Source organism: Petromyzon marinus, chromosome 28, assembly GCF_048934315.1.
Source record: "Petromyzon marinus isolate PM22_M1 ecotype Great Lakes invasive population chromosome 28, UKy_Petmar_22M1.pri1.0, whole genome shotgun sequence".
Taxonomy (NCBI): domain Eukaryota; kingdom Metazoa; phylum Chordata; class Hyperoartia; order Petromyzontiformes; family Petromyzontidae; genus Petromyzon; species Petromyzon marinus.
Window position 1 is genome coordinate 2929711 of NC_133694.1, and position 21230 is coordinate 2950940.

At 45.6% G+C, this 21230-nt stretch overlaps 1 protein-coding gene across 3 annotated transcripts; it reads left to right on the top strand.

Annotated features, from left to right (window-relative positions):
- The first annotated feature begins 944 nt into the window (after window positions 1-944).
- On the top strand, window positions 945-20934 carry SRRT (serrate, RNA effector molecule). Of its 3 annotated transcripts, none has more exons than XM_032962149.2 (19): window positions 945-1063; window positions 4426-4585; window positions 5451-5579; window positions 6281-6415; window positions 7692-7880; window positions 9893-10062; window positions 10536-10696; window positions 11779-11890; window positions 12434-12582; window positions 13306-13367; window positions 14359-14437; window positions 15232-15426; window positions 16727-16891; window positions 17547-17700; window positions 18049-18242; window positions 18684-18903; window positions 19550-19639; window positions 20007-20097; window positions 20587-20934. In XM_032962149.2, exons 2-19 carry the CDS (start codon window positions 4461-4463, stop codon window positions 20660-20662), a joined length of 2496 nt encoding a protein of 831 aa, XP_032818040.1. In that variant the 5' UTR covers window positions 945-1063; window positions 4426-4460; the 3' UTR covers window positions 20663-20934. The 3 variants fall into 3 exon arrangements, with proteins under 3 accessions (XP_032818040.1, XP_032818042.1, XP_032818041.1); XM_032962151.2 differs by having other exon boundaries at window positions 18684-18867; XM_032962150.2 differs by lacking the exon at window positions 945-1063 and adding an exon at window positions 1112-1435.
- The last annotated feature ends 296 nt before the right edge of the window (window positions 20935-21230 follow it).

The window sequence follows — 21230 nt, forward strand, 5'->3', positions numbered from 1 at the left end:
TGTGATCAGCAACAAAGGTGGGCACATTGAGCACGCTCTGTGAATAAAAGCGTTATTATTGCCTTTTTAAAATGTATTTTTTACTGTGATTCCAGCCTCATGGGGGACACTGTGTAGAATAATACAGGGAGTTTCAAAAATATGGGACCCAATTTCAAAGCAGTATATTTCACGATGGCAACATGTTACAATTACACACAATGTTACAAAGGGTTTAATTGTACAGACGCAAATTCTTGGTTCTTTCGGTAAAGTCACGTAGAAGGGAAACAATAAAATAAAAAAGAACCAAGAATATGAATCCCTCCAGTCACGAAAGCTTTAAATAAAAAAAATGTATAGACGCAAGTTTAGGTTTTTTAATTATATATGTGGTATTCTTAGCTCTTTCCCTTCAACGTGACTTTACCGAAAGAGCTAAGAATATGAATGACTACAGTCACGAAAGCTTTAAATCAAAATTTATATATGCGGTGATACAACGTTCGCTGTGGTGGCAAATGCATAAGCCACACAAAAATCAACGAATTCGTAAGCAAGACTGCCTTAAAAGGAAAAATATATCGAAGAGACGACGTTTCGGACAATGGCCCTTCTTCAGAGCGAAACGTGTGGTATTGAAGGGACACTTTACTGTGCGACGTCATAACGTAGCATCGTAAACGCGATGTTGACGTCATCACGTAGAAGGATGTTGGGTGGAGGGAATTCTTGCGTGATTACGTCATCGCGTATTAAAACCGCAGTTCGTAAAAAGCCACGTGATGCCTCGGTACGTCATCACGCGATTACATCGATGGCGTGACGTCATCACGCACCGAACGTCTACTCAGGGATTTTCCTTAACGCGTTGGGCCTCGCCGCACGCGTCATCACGTAAAGGATGTAGGGGCCGGGGGGGGGTGCTTGCGCGAAGACGTCACCGCGTATTTAACCCACGGTTCGCCAAAGCAACGCCATCGCGCCATAAAATCTGCCCCGTGACGTCATCGCGCACAAGACGTCACCACGCACGGGACATCTGCTCAGGGATTCTCCTTACACGTTGGGCCTCGCTGCTCAGGTTAGTGGAGCAAGAGAGGCGAAGGCGATAATTAGCAGATTATTATCGTTACGAATTAAACACCTTTAGATATAATAAAAAAAAAAACACGGCACTTCACACGCATCGTCGGTGTTTTTACATGTAATCATTCAGATGTGTTTAAATAATCGGTTGACGTTTTTGTTCAATACGATCAATTTTCCTGGGCGGGCCTAGCGCGAGGGCCCCAATATTTGTCACACCTTTCTCTTTTATAACGTTTAAAAATAAACAAAATGCAACCCGTGCGAATCGGCATGATAATTTGTAACGACCGCTTAATGTTGGTTTCTGTGCGTTGTTGCCGCTGCTGACGATGAATAACCTCAGCTTTGACGTGGTGATCGTGAGGTACTGAAAGCGCGGTTTCGGCGTTTTGCTAGTTCCAGGCCTAAGTGCATGGTGCACTTTACTCTTTACAGCTCGCTTGCTTACACTCGTACCCTTTGTTGACCCAGTGCAGCAGCGGAATTCATTGTTCCACTGTACTTCTATGCCCCCCCCACCCCGCCTTCGCCCACGCTTGCCAGCGTGGTGAAACATGGTTAAATGAAGCCTCAGGTGTAGGGTGGCGCTCATCCAGCAGTGGATTGACAATGTGCACACTTATGCGCGTGTATTCCAATTGTGTGTAATCGACGCTGTCATAACCTACATGGGAATTTTACTAGCAGGTTTGCGTCCGCTTGCATTGTGTGTACGTTTGACATGTTAATTTAGGAGTTTTATATTCGTTCCCCCCCCCCCCCAAATTCGAGTTGTGCCTTTTGGTCGTTTTGTCATAGAACGAAATGACCATTCGAAACTCTTGCAGCGATATCGACGTCTGGATGTGTATGAATGAGATGTACAGTACAGCCGCGCGTGGGTTAGATCTGTTGTGAATAGTGCATGTAATTTCTGTAAGTACTGTACTGAAAAGAAAAAAACAATCGTATACGTAAGTACTGCAGTGGCAAGGTTGTGCGTATGTTGGTGCATGTGAGGATATCTGTGACGAATGTAATGTCTGTGGGTTGTGGGTTGTGCGTACATGTGGAGTATATATGGCAATGGGGGTGTGTACAGTATATTATGTGGAGTATATATGACAGCGGGGTGTGCGCATGTGGAGTATATATGGCAGTCGGGTGTGTACATGTGGAGTATATATTGCAGTGGGGTGTGTACATATGTGGAGTATATATGCAGTGGGGTGCGTTCAGGAAATTTAAAGGCGATTATTGCCCGCATTGCACGAACAATTATCGACTATGGCAACTTGGATGACCGACGGCCTGGAGTGACAAGAGTTGTCGCTTGCCAGTCAAGCGCAAGCACTAGTGCGTATGCTGAAAAATAATTGGTCTACCGGTTAATTGATTAATTATGAATGGGGGTAGGGGCCTGGTACGAGCCACTAGTTTACTTGACATGCACTATATTATGCAGTCCATCCTTGCTGGTCACTCAATAACAATGCACTACTTATCAGTAAAGCAATCGGCAGGCTTTTGAATTGCCATGCGTCAGGAATCAGTCATGCCGGATTAGGGTATTACCGCCATTGTCTTGTCAGGTACGGGAAGCGCGTGGCCTTCTGCTGGCAAGTCACGTGCGCTCCGTCTTGCCATCCGATTGGACGTTTTCCCCGCCCCAATTGTTCGCCAAGCTCGCTTGGGTTGGAGGATCAGAACGATGTAAAGATTCGTGGAGGGCAATGAGATATTAACAGTTTGGGGAGGAGGTAGTGGGCGGTGGAAATGCCGCGCGGCGGCGATTGCGCCCGACAATTTGCCGGCAATAATTTCGCCAGTGGCTAACGAGGAGTTTAATGGGGCGGGAGGATGTGCGGCTTTGTGTGCACGGTGTGTGACCGCATTCACCTGCAGTACCGCTGGTTAGACCAGGCGAGCTCACTCGCTCTGTTTAAGTTCTTCTAAAGACCTGTTTCGCCTGGCATACCATTTCCCATGTATGAACAGTGGACTCTGGCGATTTTAGTATTTATATTTCCTAACTTTAATAACAATTCAATTTATGTAGCGCTTATTATCAAGGATCTCAAAGCGCTGTACTGGACACAGCAGCAACATACACTCAGTATAAACATATTTTTGTGTGATATCAGTGCATGGAGCACTGATATCATGGGGTGAATTTTGCTATATAAATGTAAATTAATATTTGATTGCTGGCGATAGTTCCTTACCCCGCACCTCTGATGAGCGCGGTTGGCCACGTACTGTACAAAAGTTCACCATACATCAATGGCAAGTTGTATCAGGACCTCTCCTTCTCCGCCACAGTTTGATTTTAACGATTGGTGTAGTTATTAATGAAGCTTGACATTTGTATTACACAGCCTGGAACAGACAGCTTTATTACATACTGTATCTACAATATAAGATTGTATTTCATATGCATCTTTACAGCACTTTATCTACATTCAATTTGAACCCGAAATAAGGATGCGTGTGTTTGCTTGTGTATAGAGCCACACATTGCAAAGTATAGATGTAGTGTTGGAAATCTATTTTTTTTTTAGTACAAGACATTGGTGTTAGATTTATATGATTTTGCTTGGATGTGGTTGAATGTCAGTACAGTTATAAGGACAGAGTGTACTGGGATTAGATTGGTTTCACGAGGGGCTTGAGTGAGGGCGAGGCAAGCTGTGTTCAGAACACAGTGTTGCAAGATTGTGCATTGTGCGAAAGGTTACGTTCTGCTGGCTTTGACGGGTTTCATAATGTATGCGCGTGCTGCTGTTATATGCACACAAGTTGGTTCATGTTGCAGATTGGTGGGTGTGCGCATGCCTCCCATGACATTTTTCTGGAGGTGGAATTCTGTTGTTTGTTGTCTTTTACATGATTTATATGCGTGTGTGTATAAGCAAACGCAATGGAATTTTCAGCTTTAGGATTTTCTTTTAATGTTAATGACTTGGTTAAGTTTGATTTGCATTTCCAGTGATGGTTGTAAAAGCCAATCCTGGAAACAGATTAGCCATCATGGGAAATTTAATTCAAACTAAGTCAAGTCTTTAATGTTATTTGGAAATGCTGAGCTGAAATTTTCATTGTCTGCTGTTGACTGAAGGATACCATTGATTGCTTGTAATACTGCAAATTAATTTTTCATCCAACTTGCAATCGATGAGACTGGAGATGCAAGAGTGTCATTGGTCAGAATTCTAGAATCTGTATAAAAATTGGCCAGAGCAGTGTTTTTCAAATGTTCTTAACTTCTTATTGTCTCACCGTGAAGCAGAGGATGCAAATGTAGCTTGGTTGTTTGCCCAATCTGAACACGTGCTGCAAAATCCTTTTTTGCCCCCCCCCCCCACACTCTTGCAGACTGCGGTGCGTGTGCTTGATACCGGCCGCCTACCATGGGGGACAGCGATGACGAGTATGACCGGCGGCGCAGGGATAAGTTCCGACGCGAGCGCAGTGACTACGACCGCTCGCGAGAGCGCGACGACCGGCGGCGAGGAGGAGACGACTGGAACGAGAGGTACGCACGGCTGTCTCCTTAGAGCCAGCCGGTGGTATGTGCCGTTAGAGTTTGGAATAAAGTTAAACGCACAGATTTAGTAAAACGTGTGAATTACGATTTAAAATATATTTTCCTACCTGTGTGGGATCATCAGAATTTCATTCTGGAGAAAAGTATAGAAAAGGTAAGCATATCACAAAAATAAATACTAAAACTGTGCAAATTTTTATTTTAGAAAATGCTATTTTTATCTTGCCAGATAAAGCCCACTGAGCTATTAGTTATTTTTCAGAAGCGACCTGTCCAGAAAAAAAGTGCCTTATAGCGTGAAAATGTAGGGACTGGAGCGTAGACGTAGAATGTGTCTTCTGTTTTGATTGCTCCTTGCCGATGTGTATGCGTGGTTGCAGTCGCATGTGAACCAACTCATTGAACCTCGTTGAGTGAGGATCGGCTATAATTATTTAAAACAGCGCATGCGTAAATGTTGTTTTGCAAGCACGGTTTATCTTAAACCCAGATAGTCCATCCACATGGTCTAGAGCTAAGTGTATGTGAATCTTCAAGATTCATTTTCAGGAGTGCCAGCGTGGGGTCCTCGCGGTACAGGTCGTTTTTCACCGGCTGTTTGCCAATGCGAATTAGAAGCAAACCGTGATTCCCTGGCCTCACAAGACATCCGAATTTGGTTCATGGCAAAGCAGGGCCAGGGGTGGGGCGAATTTACGCATCCTTGCATTTGACATGAATATGACTCGTTCGGTACGTATGATTTCAGTGGCACGGCGGTCTGTGTTTTCAGTTGAAAAACAATCAGGCTGGCTGGGCACGGTTGTACAGTGTAAAAAGAGGTAAAAAAAGCGCGATGTGTCTTGCCTTGCAGGGAATGGGATCGAGGTCGCGATCGCAGCCGGCGAGGAGACTACAGAGACTATGACCGCGGGCGGAGGGAACGATTCACTCCAACGCGCAGGGAGATCAGCCCCCCACAGAAACGCATGCGCAGAGACTGGTGCGTGTAAACGAGAGAGAGAGGGACAACGTGTTCTCTCTGGTGTGCGTTGGTTTTGTGCCGCGACTTTTTCAGTCTGACGTCCCCGACATTTTAAGTTTTGATTCCAAACCGCAGCGATTATAATCAATGGCAAGTGATAACTAAGCACATTCTGGGCGCCTCCTTCACTAACCTGCACAATGTCCAGCGTCGTGAAGTATTTTCTCACAATTTCCATGACTGACACTGCATGGGGGAGACCTACATCCAGCAGTGGATTTATAAAAGGCTGTAAATGATTATTATGGAAAAGAAAATTGGTGTCCATAATAGTAATATACTTTACCGTACCTTGAATGATTTTATTGAATTGTCTTACAATTAATAATTGCAGAAAGGAAAAACATTCAAGTAAAAAAATGCATTGGGCCTTATCTTGGACGTTTCATTTTGTCTTCCGTTCACCTTCGGGTCAAATAAATGCTAAGTAGAGTGTCGAGTTGTGTGTCTACCAGTTGACAGATGGGCATATTTACGTTGCTGAATTAAGCACACGACATCCAACTCCTGACGTGTCGATTGTGCTTGCAGTGTTTGCTGTAAGCAGAGCTGCATGGGAAATTTTGCATTGTGACCTTAGCCGAGTGTTGGCCGGGCAATAAATCTTGATGGTTCCCCCCCCCCCCCTTTCTCCCCTTTCCCATTCTCCTCTTGACTAGGGACGACCACGGGGAGGCGTTCCGTGGTGGGTATGACATGCCCTATGGAGGGGGCCCCAACTATGGCCCCCCGCCCCCCTGGTGCCCGCCCGAAGCGCACATGATGCCGCAGCCGCACAACCCCATCCCAAACCGGTAATGGGGCACGTACCGTATTCACAGCGTCGCATTGGCAGTCGGGCCAGAGTGTTTGGGGGAAAAATAAGAAATGCTTTTGTGATTAACTGTAGTGCACTTTGGTCCTTTACTTGCATAAAACAACGGTCTTTATTTTTGTGCTGTTTTTTGGTCTGCCTTGTATTGCCCTGGTTGTTAATGACATAAGAGAAGCTATTTCACTTGCCATGAAAAAAGAATGTGGCGTAATTCCTCGCTACAACTTGGCGTAACTTGCGTAACAAAGTTGAGTGCTTTTCAAACGTGCAGTTATGTTAGACTTGATGCTCCTCGGGTCCTTTGTTATCAATACACTAAATTCAGAGGCTCTCATGGAAAACTGGAAGGCAGCCAAACCTTTGCAGTGCAGCTGTTGCTAAAAACTCTGTTCTCTTTGTGCTGGTGTCATCACATGGTTAAATAAGTCACCACGTATTCTTCGTTTTATTATTTGTAGCTGTGAAAACACATTTTTATAACGTTTGCATGGAAAATTGGTGGATAAAATTGTAAATTTTAAAAGGCTGTCCGTTTTAAAATACTGTATTAATCACTATTTGCTTAATTTTAACCCGACAATGAGACAAGCGAGAGCGGCCTTGGATTGCTTTTGGAAAGTGCAAAATTGGTCATGAAAGCAGCTTACCAATGTGTAATGTAGATGAATTTTTAGTCGGCGCGTTTTACCTGCTCGAACATGAATTGGAAACGTGGACACGGACAAATAAAATGGAACACAACCTGAAATGTACACAAAAAAGCATGGAGGAGATGCATTCTGGCAATTATTGAGATGCGGAAAGAGGAACACGTGGTTCAGAGACCATTTGCAAGTTGATAAAATAATTCAAACTGTTAAAAGCAGGATTGGGCAGGACACGTCACTGGAAAGGATGGTGGCCAGTGGCCAACAAATAAGACGGGAGTGGCAGTCAAGAAATGAAGCGTGTCCAAGAAGATGTTCACCATGGATATAGAGCGATGAATATGTTCATGTGCACGTGCTAATTGGCATATTAAACACCGCACGATCACGTGAGGTGGCGGCAGCTTGGGGAGATGTTTATCCGGCAGTGGGATTGACCATCACTGAATAAACCGAACTTGTTGAAACAAAAAGTTAGTCGGAAACCTGGTAATTATCAGAATCGGCCAAACGTGCAAGGAACCTCCTAAAACAGAGCACTTAGATTAATTGAGGCTTTTGTGGATCTTTAATTTTTTCAATCAAATTCCTGCGGTGTCTCACACACAGGGTGGGCGCCGTGCCCGAGGTGGAGGCCCCGCCAGCCTACCCCATCATGAAGACCTTCAAGGAGTTCCTGCTGTCCATAGCCGAGTCGGTGGACGAGACAGAGGCTGTGCGTCGCTACAACAACTACAAGATCGAGTTCCGCCGCCAGCAGCTGCACGAGTTCTTCATGGCACACAAGGACGAGGAATGGTAAGCGGCTCATTGGCCGGTTTTGGCACGCGGTTTTGACACTTTAAAACTTACTCAGCGGCACTGGCTCTCAAATACTGACTTAAAAAGTTAAGAAATAATCATGTCCAACGCGCATTATGTAACGCTTTTCAACGTGCATTTGTGCTCTGATGTATTGACAGTGCAGAAGCCAAGCGTTAGTGGTCAGGCCAGCTTACTTGCGATTGATTATTTTTGCTCTGCTTTTGTCTCTTAAATGTTGCACATGGCTTTTGATCACATTGGCCAGCTTTTCAATCGGCTCCGTTCCTAATGGGCAAAACACCTCTGCTAAAGTTACGTTCAGTTTTGTGTCAGTTATCATGCTCCCTCATTGCGGATGGGCGGCTAGACAGCTAATGCATTTATGCTTTTATCTGTAGTTGGGATGCGTGAACGATGGAAACATCAATTCATTTCATTTTGTTTCACCGTTGTTGTTTGAACAATGTTTTTGTCAAAAAGAACAGATTCAAGTTACGTGCTGTGGTTTGGGCTGTGCTGTGATATTCATGTCTGCACCATCTGGGTTGTATTTTTGAGTGAACATTGCAACTTACAGCATGATATAATGCATCGTGATAAAAATTGTACATGCTTTAATGAGCTCCAATGCAAACTGACCACGTGTTCATAGTTGTATTCAAGGTTAAAGTTTATATAACTATATAACAAGAGCAATTATATTATCACTTGACGTGCTGGGTAATATTGCAGTAATTAATTTGTAAGATTCAACTGCCCAGAGTAGTTTTGTCTTGGTGCCATCGTATTTTGGAGTGCGGCATTCACCCCTCCAATGATTTGATAAATTGTCGCAGATCAAGAGCGTGATTATATTGGAAAATAAATTATGACATTGTGACAACTAGTGGCTGCAGAGATCATGAGAACCCAATTACATACAAGGTATACAAATAGAAAAATCATCGTTTCTCAGATACATAATCTTTTGCATGGAATACGAGCTTTAAAGTTGATAGCAATCGATGAATTGTTGGCATTGTTACCTGTAAGTTACGTAAAAAATATTTTAGCACTTATGCTCTAATGTTCCGTCGTAGCATTGCCACTGGGTTAAGTGTGCATTTACGTAGAGATGTGAATTTTGAATGTTGATTTTTTGGTACATGATGTTGTTCTCTTGTGTTCTATGCCCCCTTTTCTTGTGTTGCCGACATTGTTCACACTAACACAACTTTCCTCCCTCCAAAAGAACAAGGTGGAAAGGAAGAGACGCCCTGAACGGACTCGTAGTTTAGATAGTGGCACTGCGCACAATGCAGTGGCTAGATTGGTTACAGTGGTTCTAGGGAGCTAGGCATAGGGACCGAAAATGTCACTGGTTGGTGCTCGCTCGTGTTGCACCGCTCTGAGAAAGAAGCAACGTGATTGGCTCAGCCTCGCCCTGTTCGTGAAGAATTGCTTTGGAAGCCCCAAAAGTTGTAAAGTGATGTGTGGAAGTTACTGTTAACAAATATAATGCCCATTTTACAAAATATTGCAGGAAAAAAGGTAACACGTCCTGTAAATTTCGTTTCTGTTTTTAGTTTTGTTTAAATTTTTTTCTACTAAATCAATATAGATATGTGAAATATGCCGTAACAATAATCGCTGAATGTGCTTTTGTTTCTACCCAGTGAATTTCCAATTGTTGATTTGCAAATGTGTTTTACGCTTACCTGAGATTGCAAAAAATTAAAGTATGATTTTTACAAAATAATTTGAAATCTTATTTAACTTGCTGGCGTTTTAAAATGTAAGCAACATTCATTTTTTGCGCTTCAGTTTTGAGCTAAAATACTTAACGACTACGTTAAAAAAATGATCGTTTATTACTTCATTTTGTAAGAGACATGGATAATAACTGTCGTGTTCATTTTTTCTCGGCTGTAAAATAAAATGTGCTTCTTCCCTTTTCTGGATCAGGAATTTGGCGGCGCTGGTCCATCGCGGCACGAGGCTGATGTCGCTTTCGCCGTTTTCCCCAGGTTCCGCGTGAAATACCACCCCGAGGAGTCCGCCAAGCGCAAGCACGAAGCGGCCAGTGCCCTGCAGCACCGGCTCAAGGCGTTCACTTTCCTGCTGGAGGGCGGCTGGTTCAACAGCATCTCCCTGGACATAGACAAATCAGAGCAGATCATACGCGTCCTTGACGCCGGTAATTGCAGGCTGGGAGCGGTCGACGTTGGAAGCCTGCGGGCCGGAAGAAAGGAGTTGAATAATAATACTACCGGAATTCTGGAAAAGAGCTTTATAGCTCATCGGATTCCTCCAATATCAATACATATTCTGAGTCTGAATAATTGGCTAGTCTCTGATTGGCTCGTGCAACACTAATTTCATGGTGGTATTGGAGCACAGTTGGGTTTCAGTTGTTGCAACTCGACTCAAGCTGTATCCGTTCCTCGTCCCTCTGATGTATAGCGTAGGAACCCCACATTCTCTTAATTTGGAGTAACAAATATAAACCTATTGGACATCTGTGAAATAGAGCTTTATAGCTCATCGGATTCCTCCGGTATAAATCAATATTCTGATTCTGTAAACTTATTCATATGATGCTGATTGCAAAAATGGAGGACAGTTGTAAAAATAAACACATGTAATCCATTCATTTCTATTCGGGGGCAGCGGTGATAAAAATGGAGGGTGGCACTGACCTGGACCTGCAAACTGTGGACCAGCCTGAGGACGATGGGAAAGTGGAGAACGATGGCAAGGACTCGCGCAAGCTATCCGAGGTAGACAAGAAGATGTCGGAGTCCAGCAAGGAAGTGGCAGACTCCGGAAAGGTTGGTCCATTCTCGGGTCTCAACCTTGGTTCAATCGCATTGGGAAAGTGCCTGTTGTGCTTCTTGCAACAAAAAATGAAATGGATGTCAATGATGAGAAGAGGTTTTCTCCTTTTTTCTGGCAACAAAACAAGTGTTGAGATTTTGATTTAAAGCTTTCGTGACTGCAGTAATTCATATTCTTAGCTCTTTCGGTAAAGTCACGTTGAAGGGAAACAATAAAATAATAAAATATATATAAAACATATTTTGTTGTTTCCTTTCAACGTGACTTTACCGAAAGAGCTAAGAATAAGTGTTGAGATGTTAAAACACCAAACTGAAACCTTTTTACAAGGAATCATGTCTGCATTAACCACAATGCTTGTGGTCAGAATGTAAACAAAAAACATTCTGATAATATATGCATTGTCTTTGAAACTAATTGGTCCATACCAGAGACAGCTTTCTTTTGAGCCTAGTCCCAAACGGTGTTAGACCAGAGGATGCCAAAAGGCGTATGCATTCTGAGCACAAGTATTGTGGTTAATGCAGACATGATTCTTTGTAAAAGGTTTCAGTTTGGTGTTTTAACATCTTAACACCTGTTTTGTTGCCAGAAAAAAGGGGAAACCTATTCTCATATTTTGGTACTGGCAAAGGAGGTCCCATGATGATGTCAGTGATGGTTGACAGAACTGACTGGAATTGTGATAGTTTAAAGAGCAGGGAAAGAAGATAACGGTAGACCCTGGAATTGGGACCGCAACACTGGCTCGTGTCTATAGAGATCTGCTGGCTTCATACGATACTGTCTGCTGTAACTTCCGTTGCATTTAAATTTGCTGTAATCCGATGAAAAACATGTATTTCTACTGGAGGAATTTAATGAGCTGCGAAGCTCTTTTTCACAGATGTCGCTTCTCCAGGTTTCTTCTCCGATGCACAAATTGCATCAGCACCGACAACAGAATGGCAGCGATAAACTAATGGCAGTGGAGGAAAAAGGCTTTATCCACTTGAGCTGCAATGTTGATTTGTGTCGTCATTCCCCATACCTTTCCTCTTCCCCCTCTGCTCCAACGTTGCTTTGGCACCTGCAGGGAAGCAGGAAGCGCAAGCGAGGAGGCTCTGCGGCGAGCCCGGGCCGTGATGCAGGGAACGTTTCTGGCTCCGAATCGGACCTGGATGGGAAAAAGGGACCAGGAGACGGTGGTGAGATCCTAGAGCGCAGCGATCCTTGATCAAATTTGAAAAGTCTAGTGTGTGTGTGTGTGAGACAAGAGGGGATTGTCATGTTTGTAGGAGCGGTAATGTAGTGGTTAGCGTACTGTGCTACATGCCTGACCACCCGAGTTTGATTCCTGCTCACAGCCAAACACCATTGATGATTATCTGAACCGGTCCTGGGCCTCCCCTAGTTAATTTTTTACCTTAATTTACCACGCTGATCAGTGCGGGGTTGGGTCAGTTTCTTATTCCATGTGATTATCAGTTATGCAGAACATTGAAGTTAACAAACCCGGTAAGGTCAGATATGCCTGGGTGGCGAAATATGGTTGCAAGAACCCTTACGTTCACCAATCAAGTGTTTTGAATAAATTCTTGCACGTACCGTTTGGTGCACGTATGCCTCGTAACAGACCTTTGATATCGGGGAATTAAATCGTCGTTACAAGCCCCAATACTCTAGATAGCGATGGCTCAACCCAACTCGACCGGTGTCAAAAGCCACCGCCCGTCTCCCGCGCCCAACAGAGAAGCAGGCGGGCGAGGACGGCCTGGAGAAGGAGTCGCTTAGGAAGGGAGAGGATGGCGTCCCCGCCAAACCGCGCGCCCTGCACAGGACCTGCTCGCTCTTCATGCGGAACATCGCTCCCAACATCCCCAAGAGCGAGATCGTCGCCGTGAGTCGCTGCTGCGAGCGAAGCCGCCGGTGCAGCAGGGATTGTGCGTCGGCGGCCGCGCTCGCAGATTCGGAATCGGAATGTTGTTTTTACGCGGGGGAGGAGGAATCTGATGAGCTATATTAAAGCTCTTTTTCACACATGTCCAGTGGGGGCACGGGGTCAGAACGTTGCGACGATGCAGCAGTTTCCCAACGCTTCCATTGTCGTGGACTACCCGTGTGTCAGCGTGGTGTGCGTAGGGCAGTGGTGATTCTTTACTAGTCTTGGACGAGTTGGTGACAAAACTGTGGAATTTTAGTCATGTCTTTCATTTGATTTAGTCGTGCCCCTCCGATTACCACAATTGGCTACGTACAATGTAAAAGAAGTGATACATGAAAAATATTAAATGTAGCCTAAATGAAATCCACATTTCACTTTGAGACCAGAAATAAATAATGAAATAAGTTGCGCCACATTTTGCCTTTATATGTGATGCAGAAAAAACAAGCATGTTAAATTGGTTATATAGATATTTAAAACTCAAAATATTGTATTTTGTGATTTCACTAATATGTTTTCACGAAGATACGCAATGATGTTTAGAAAAAACGGATAATGTGATTATCATAGACCCTGTATCGTACGTTCTATCACAGCGTCGCCATCACTCTCAGACCCTCTCTGTGCGTGCTTTGAGCTAACAACAACGGTCGTCACTCTCTCTCTCTCTGTTCACAGCTGTGTCGCCGATACCCGGGCTTCGTTCGAGTCGCGTTGTCAGACCCCCAGATTGAACGAAGGTACGGGGGCTTGCTTGCGATAGAGTGCCGTACGTTAACCAAATAGACACGCAGGACAGTATCTCTCCTTCATATATCTGTCTCTTATTCCTTAATTTCCCCTTTGTTCTTACAGACCACTGGGGCGCATCTGCTCCTGCGTGTTGCTCTGTCAATGCAGCATGGCCTCGGCAGGTTCAAATAACAAAACCTCGCCACATTCATCAATGGCACCGCCCCAAAAGAGGGAAAAATATGACACTATATTTTCTCCGGATTGTAATTCCCCCTGGAGTGTAAGACGCACAATAAACTTGTGCCAGGCGTGAAGTTATGCCAGGAACCTGTGTAACTTGAACATTTGCTGCTAATTTCGTGTGCTGGTGAATGTGTGTGTGTGTGAATTTGATTTGGCCGTGCGCTTGGTTGATTGCGTAGCCTGCTCAACAATTTTTTTTATTTTACCGTTAATAAATGTTATTAATTATGGTATTCATTTCCATTGCATTTTCTAAGCATATATATATAAAAAAAAAATTGCTATGTAATGAATTTACACAAATATTAGTCTTGTAATTCGATTTTAAGAGTACTGTATCTTTTTACGATCGTTGTAAATGTATGACACCGAGTGTCTGCAGCAGGTGTCATTTACAAATAGCATATGCCTATACAAAACAATCCATAAACACATTGTTCAATGCGTGCATGGTAACCATGATAATCTATTTTAATTGATGTTATTGACCCACCATGTCATGCCTAGTGTTGTACCTTGCAGTGCTTGTTCTCATTTCCCGTTGTGGGAAATTGATCACCAACGTTCATATGGGTCGTTGGGTAAATCGGTGGACGGCTTCAGTAGCCTGGTGAATGTTCAAAATGTTCTCATGCTCTCACTGAATATTTTAAATGCCATAAGTTTGAGCAAGGTGCTGCCGTGCGATTCTTTGTCCTTGCAGTAATGAACGGTGTTAAACTGTGAGGTTTGCCGTTGTTTTCATCACCGTAGGTTCTACAGGCGAGGCTGGGTGACGTTTGAGCGCAGCGTAAACATCAAAGAGATTTGCTGGAGTCTCCAGAATATCCGGGTACGTCATCGCTGTTGTGGCTTCGATCATTTTTACATTGCGTACTTCCTATACGCCTGTGACCGTATCCCACGGTGGGGGGTGCGCCCGATCGCTGAAAATCTCGGAAGCTAAGCAGGTTTGAGTATGGATAGTGTTTGGGTAGGGTATTTTAGGCTGCTGTGGGGCTACATTGTCAGCAGAGGGAAACGCAGAAACATCTGTTCTGTAATTTATTATGGTCCTGAATCTCCGCTCCCCAGCTTCACAAACGCACAGCAACCGGTGCGGTGAAGTATGGTCGTGTAACTCTCGTGAACCCTCATGGTGTGTGGGAGGCCCTCATCCTCCCAGTAGCGGATTGACAAAAGGGCTCTTGTGTCTTCACGTACATTGAGTCATTTCATGACAATGAGAGAGTGCTGCTCAGGTCAATGGAATATTCTCTCATGCAGTGACTGTTCTATAGCAGCAGGGGTGTGGGGAACGTTTTCTATAGTGAGAGCTCTCATCCAGCAGTGGAATGCAGAAAATGGCTATGCAGTCACATGTAACAACTTTGGTGTTATATACTTTGTATATTTAAAATTAAACAATTTTTATTTTACTAGTTAAGACCAACTGAGCTATATATAGCTATTTTTCAGAAGCGACCTGCTCACAAATGATAGCCCAACGAAGTGGCTTATCACGTGGAAATTTGTAGCAGCCAAATATTCTTCATACATGTTGTTAAGAGAAGAAGAAAACAAATTCCTGACTCAAAAAAAAAGATAATTTACAACTAAGGTGTCGTCTGAATCTCCTCCTCGCAGTTACGGGAATGCGAGCTGAGCCCTGTGGTGAACCGCGACCTGGCGCGGCGAGTCCGCGGCGTGCAGGGCATCACGCAGCACAAGCCCGTCGTGCGCAATGACATCCGCCTCGCGGCCAAACTCATCCAAGCCCTTGACCAGAAGGCGCAGCTGTGGAGCGCCACCCAGCCCATCAAGGACACCGACATCTTGGCGGTAAGAGAGACTTTTTGTCGTGGGGGTGGCGGAGGGGTGTGCGGAGCGGTGGTCTCGCGCAGGGGTCCCCAACCCCCGGGCCACAGACCGGTACCGGTCCGTGGCCTGTTAGGAACCGGGCCGCACAGCAGCAGGTGAGCGGCGAGTCCGCGCGTGGCCCGCCCATTATTTTATTATTTATTACTTTCGTCCGCGCCTCTTTCCCGCACTGCGCACTTGTCTCGGTCACAGTTTTGGTAAGCCCACAAGCTCTAACCCCTAGCCAAAATGAGTAAAAAACAAACGTTGCTGGAGAGCTTCTTTGGAAAGGGGGAAAGACCCAATGATGAACCCCCCCCCCGCCCGGTCCGTGAAAAAATTGTCTTCCCCGAAACCGGTCCCTGGTGCTAAAAAGGTTGGGGACCGCTGGTCTTGCGGTTAGTGTGCTGCGACCCGAGTTCGATTCCCACTCACGGCCGACACCAGTCACGATTATCTGAACCAGTCCTGGGCCCTCCCCTAGGTCGACTCAGCTTCAAATGAGTACGTGGTGCGGTGTGTAAACATCGTCACTACAGAGACGAAGGTGGCCGGGCGTGGTGCTAGCCACCCACTCTTTTGTGTGCCATGCCGGGCTTCATAGGTGCTCGATAACAGCACTTGCCCCAACACTCTGTTAAGGCTATACGGGGATCTTTGTCTTTTGAGGCAGTGAAATTGATGTATGTCAATTGGAAAAATAATCATTGGCGTCATTGTGGAGAATATATGTAACATAATAAATAGACGGTACATCTCTTTCCCATTATTTTCACCTCTTTGTAAAAAAAAGTACTTTTTGAAACATCTCATCGGCTGCACGGCCTTCAAGGAGTGCATCATTTCAGCAGAATTAGGTTCAACACAAGGCAAACTTTGGACCGGGTTTGATGTACGGTGTCTCGTAAATAGTTGGGCTTCCTTGAATCATCGGTGTTCAACAATGCATTGTTAATGAGCTAAGTTCAAGTTATCGAAAGTGCCAAGTATTAAGTCAACTTTTAATTTGTGTGGTTCATAATGGATTTTTGGGTGAGGCCACGTAATGATCGGACCAAATCATAATTGTGTCTGCGAATATCTGCGTATTAAGTTAACCATTCACTTAATGTATTTCACAATTACTGGGTCTAATACAAAGTCCCCCCCCCATTCAATACAAATAAAAAATATACCGTTATAAATATATTTTTTTTAGTTTTTTTATCGCTTTTCCACCTTGACAATGTCTCCCTCGCACGCTCAATCATCACGCGCACACACGCACTTGTGCGCTCCGCAGCCATTTTCGTCACAAAACCCGATCCTCAAGAACATCACGGACTACCTCATCGAGGAGGTCAGCGCCGAAGAGGACGAGCTGCTTGGGAACGCCATCACGGGCTCGGACGAGCCCAAGGACAGCACTTCCGACGTGCCGCTGGAGAGGGACGGCAAGCTACTGCAGGTCAGCCTTCCCCGCCGGCGCAAGCCACGTCAACGTTCCCTCCTCCCCATCGCGATTAAAAGGTTGCGGAGTTGATTTGAGAGCCGACGTTTTTTTTTTTTGTTCGACCCGTATTAACGCTTGCCACGAAATAGTCACCCGGGTCTCATTGGATCGAACAGAATTGAGTAGTCGGTGTTTGGTTGGGCGACCGCCGTGCACAGGTTGTTGGTACAGGCTTGCGGGGATGATGCGGTGGGCAGCAGAGGTCGGTGCTGAAAAATGTATTGTACTGCTGCACGTCTACCGTGCCTTCAATCCGCACTGGCCGGCGTGATTGAAGTATGGTTAAATAAACCTTCCTTCCGCTCCCGCATGCCGTGGGGCTTATTGTGCCCCTCCATTGAGAACCTGAAAACATGTTGAGTTTTGATATTTACCAGAACATTGAATGCCGTTTCAATTAATCTAGGTCACTCGTTTAAAAAAAAAAAGTGACATTTTAGGACTGGCCCTCGTCCTGGGAAGTTACCAGACCCACATCTGGCATGGGGGAGGTGGGGAGGCCCTCATCCCAACAGTGGATGAACAGGAGGGCGCCGTGCGTGTACACACGTGCCTCTCCCTATACTGACCGCCTCTCTCCACGCTGACCCCCTCGACCCCCCGCGCCCAGGTGCTGGACCGACTGGTGCTGTACCTGCGCATCGTGCACTCGGTGGACTACTACAACGCGTGCGAGTACCAGAACGAGGACGAGATGCCCAACCGTTGCGGCATGATCCACGTGCGCGGGCCGCTGCCCACCAACCGCGCCACGCACAACGAGGGTGAGGGCGCCGCGCATGTCGCGACATGGGTGGCGTGCAGCGGACTGGCACATGTGCGTACGTGTTTGTGTGTCCATGTGCGCGTGCATGTTGTGCATTGCGCACATTTGTCATCTGTGTGTGTATGCGCCCATGTTGTCTGGTGTATGTGTGTGTGTGTGTACGTAGTAACGTGTGTCACGTATATGTGTATGGTAATGCGTGTGTGCACACGTGTGCGTCACGTGTATCTGCACGGTAACGCATGTGTGCGCACGTGCACGTCGCTCGTATCTGTGTACGATAATGCGTGCATGTGTGCACACGCGTATATTACGTTGTGCGGGCGCGCGCTCTCCCCGCTTGCAGTGACGGAGTACGAGCGGCAGCAGGAGGAGCGGCTGGCGCCGCTGCTGAACGCGCGGGACACCCCTACGCCCGAAGAGGCCATCAAGATGGGCAAGAAGGACCCAGAGCAGGAGGTGGAGAAGTATGTCCAGGGCAACACACAGGAGCTCGGCAAGGACAAGTGGCTCTGCCCTCTCAGCGGAAAGAAATTCAAGGCAAGCGGCGCTTTCGTTTTCGGCCCCGGGAGGGGTGGGGTGGACACTTTGTGAACATGTAGTTTTTTTTTTGTATTTTCATTCGAAGGAGTGTTTTGTTCGGTGTGTCAGGAAATTATGGAGTTCCTGGAGAAAACATTCACACGAGGAGAAAATCATAAAGGCCCCCTCCAAATGGTTAATGGGCACGTTAAACGCTTTGTACATGTAACAATTTCATTTGTTTTGGCTTTGTTGGCTGGTGGAGGGCCTTGCAGCATACATATGATCAGATCAAATCACCCAAAAAGCAGTTATGAATAAGATAATCGAGAGAGATAAACCGCATAGGTGAGCAGCGGAACAATGACCTAGCTGGGCGTGCGAAGACTCGTTGCACTGCTCGGTCAATCCGCGGTGGGGGCAAGGCGTTGACCTTTGACCGCTTATACCGCCCGCCAGGGCCCCGAGTTTGTGCGCAAGCACATCTTCAACAAGCACGCCGACAAGCTGGGGGAAGTGCAGCGAGAGGTGGGCTTCTTCAACAACTACCTCATGGACCTGAAGAGGCCGGGGCCACCCGAGCCCAAGGGCACGCAGCCGCCAAACGCGGGGCCGCCCGCCCCTGGCGTGCACAGCTCCCCGGGTTCGTTCGCTCACGCGCCCGCTCCAATCTTGCACGGTACCCCCCCTTCCTCCGCTCCCACCAGCAGCCGCACTACATCGTTAATGTACTTGTGGCAACGAGAGTTGAGGCTGACCTGCGTCATACTTTTAACGAGACGTTTCGACTCGAGCCAAGTGGTTGTAGTAGTCGTCACTTGAGAGGCACTCAAATTCGCCGCCATGATTAAATTAATGTGATGCTTGAATCTTAATCGCAACCCTGACCCAGATCAGGAAGCTCTTTAACACGAAAGCTGAGATTGTGTTAACGCCTGGTGATGCTGAATTGACATCTCCATTTAAATGTCGTATAAAGTTGTAAAAACTTAGCTCGCTGTTCAACATTCCAGTTTTTCTGAAATGCCTAATCATTCGTGATATGATTAGCTCTGTCGGGTGGTAGAGGGTTATAGTTAAACACATAAAATTTTACCAACACGATCTATCCCAAGAGAAACTAATTCATGAATTATAATATTGGTCATGAAAGGCTCTATTTGACGTTAACTCTGTTCCCTCCGGTGATTCGATGAATTGTAAAAATTCAGAGGAGCAAACTCCTCTGTCCTTATGGTTAATACAGTTGATCCATGACATGACTGATGATAAAAAGTTAAATCATGCGATGCAATACAATTGTACATTTTCTTCTCCAACCACAGGAATGGGTCCTAACATGGGCTTTCCAGGAAACCCGCAGCAAGGCATGATGGGATTCGGACAGCCAAGGCCACCCCTTTTGGGTTACGGAGGTAAGTAAGCCCTGGAATGCTCAGCTTGGTTTGTATCACAGTGGCACCAGAGTATAAATATGACAGAAGTGGCCAAGCACGATAAAATTAGAAACCCTGTTGCCGAATGGAAAATATGCCCCTCTCGAGTGCAGCTATGATAAATATTTTATATGTTTCGGAGTGGCCTTGAAATAAATTTGCCCATGGGCCGTAGAATTAACCCACATTTATCTTAAAATCTTCATGTGGCTAAACATAGCAGTAAACAAATAGGTATTTTGTTTTAAGAGGAAATAATTTTAAATCTTCTTGGGTATTTGAGCTGGCTTTCTACCTAGGCACCTTTGTTATTAATGATGCCGTTGGCGCCTCTGTCTTCCCGCAGCGTCGCCCTACCCTCCTCAGTTCGCCGGAAGAGGTGGCTATGATCCTTATCGGGGCCAAGGTGTCGGTTTCCCTGGGAAGCCCCGAGGCCGGTACGAATCGCAACTCATGTAAAACAAGTGTACAGGCGCGCAGATCCGTGTAACGTTTAACCCTCTTTTGTAATGTCCTCGTTTGTTATCCTCGGTGCACTTACAAACGAAGTTGTCGTCTTGTACAATTTCACTCGTTGGTTCGCGCTTTTGCTTTGTGAGAATTTGCACTTGTTTTTACCACCGTCACCTGTGCATAAGAATGTTTTTTTTGGTGCATTACGGAAAGTGTGACGAGGGTTGCGTGTTAGCGATTCTGCCCACCAAAGACGGGACACTTGTACTGTTTCACAGTTGAAAAAAGCCCTCCACGTATGCCGCCCAAAAGGGGCTTTTTATCCACCTGATTTGATGGCTGTTTTTGAGCCTTTTTTGAGATTCCCAGTCCGTGATAGGATTTCATAGCCTGGGAAATAGTGCAGTTTGTTTTTGCCAGTGCAAACACCACAGCAGATGAATACATATGGCTGTTATTTTTTATGTCTGCAGAGGACCCAGGGGCGATCCAAGAGCTATCATTGAATACAGAGACCTGGATGCTCCTGATGATATAGACTTCTTTTAAGGAAGTATGTTTGAAACATCTCAACTCCCGTATGCGGTAGGTAGTCTGGCATCACGCCAGTGATGAAACAGAATTTCCGGTTGTAGTTGTAGCAGTCACTTAAAAACGAATCTATAGGATGCTTATGCAGTATATTTTTGAGTAAAGTATTTACCATAGCATTGTTTCATAATGTTAACAGTGGTCGGTGTTACATTTTAAAAGAAGCTTTCTTGCATCAGAAACAGACTGTACAAGAAAATAATAAATAATTTTTTTCAGTTTTTCTACAATTTGTCCGTACTTTTTTTACTTGTGTGTAACGAGCCTATATCTTGAAGGTTGTCGATAAACCAAAAATTTCGGATGCTTTAAATGTGAGTGCGCGCATTCAATAAGATATTGCATCGTCATCTTGAAGCAATCTCGGGCAAAGAATCCTCCAGGCTCAATTCAGAACCCCAACTTTGAAAACACCACTTCAACCCATCTCGCCACATCAACCCCCAACCACCCTGGAGGAGCAAGACGATGGAACATCCTTCACGTGGTCACCCCTGGCCCCCCCCCTGCCCCCCATTACGTGCAA

Coding starts and splice junctions, on each gene's coding strand:
- SRRT (XM_032962149.2), top strand. CDS start 4,461: ATGGGGGACAGCGATGACGAGTATGACCGGCGGCGCAGGGATAAGTTC. Junction 10,697..11,778: donor AAGTGGCAGACTCCGGAAAG/GTTGGTCCATTC, acceptor TGGCACCTGCAG/GGAAGCAGGAAGCGCAAGCG. Junction 17,701..18,048: donor CCGCGCCACGCACAACGAGG/GTGAGGGCGCCG, acceptor CCCCGCTTGCAG/TGACGGAGTACGAGCGGCAG.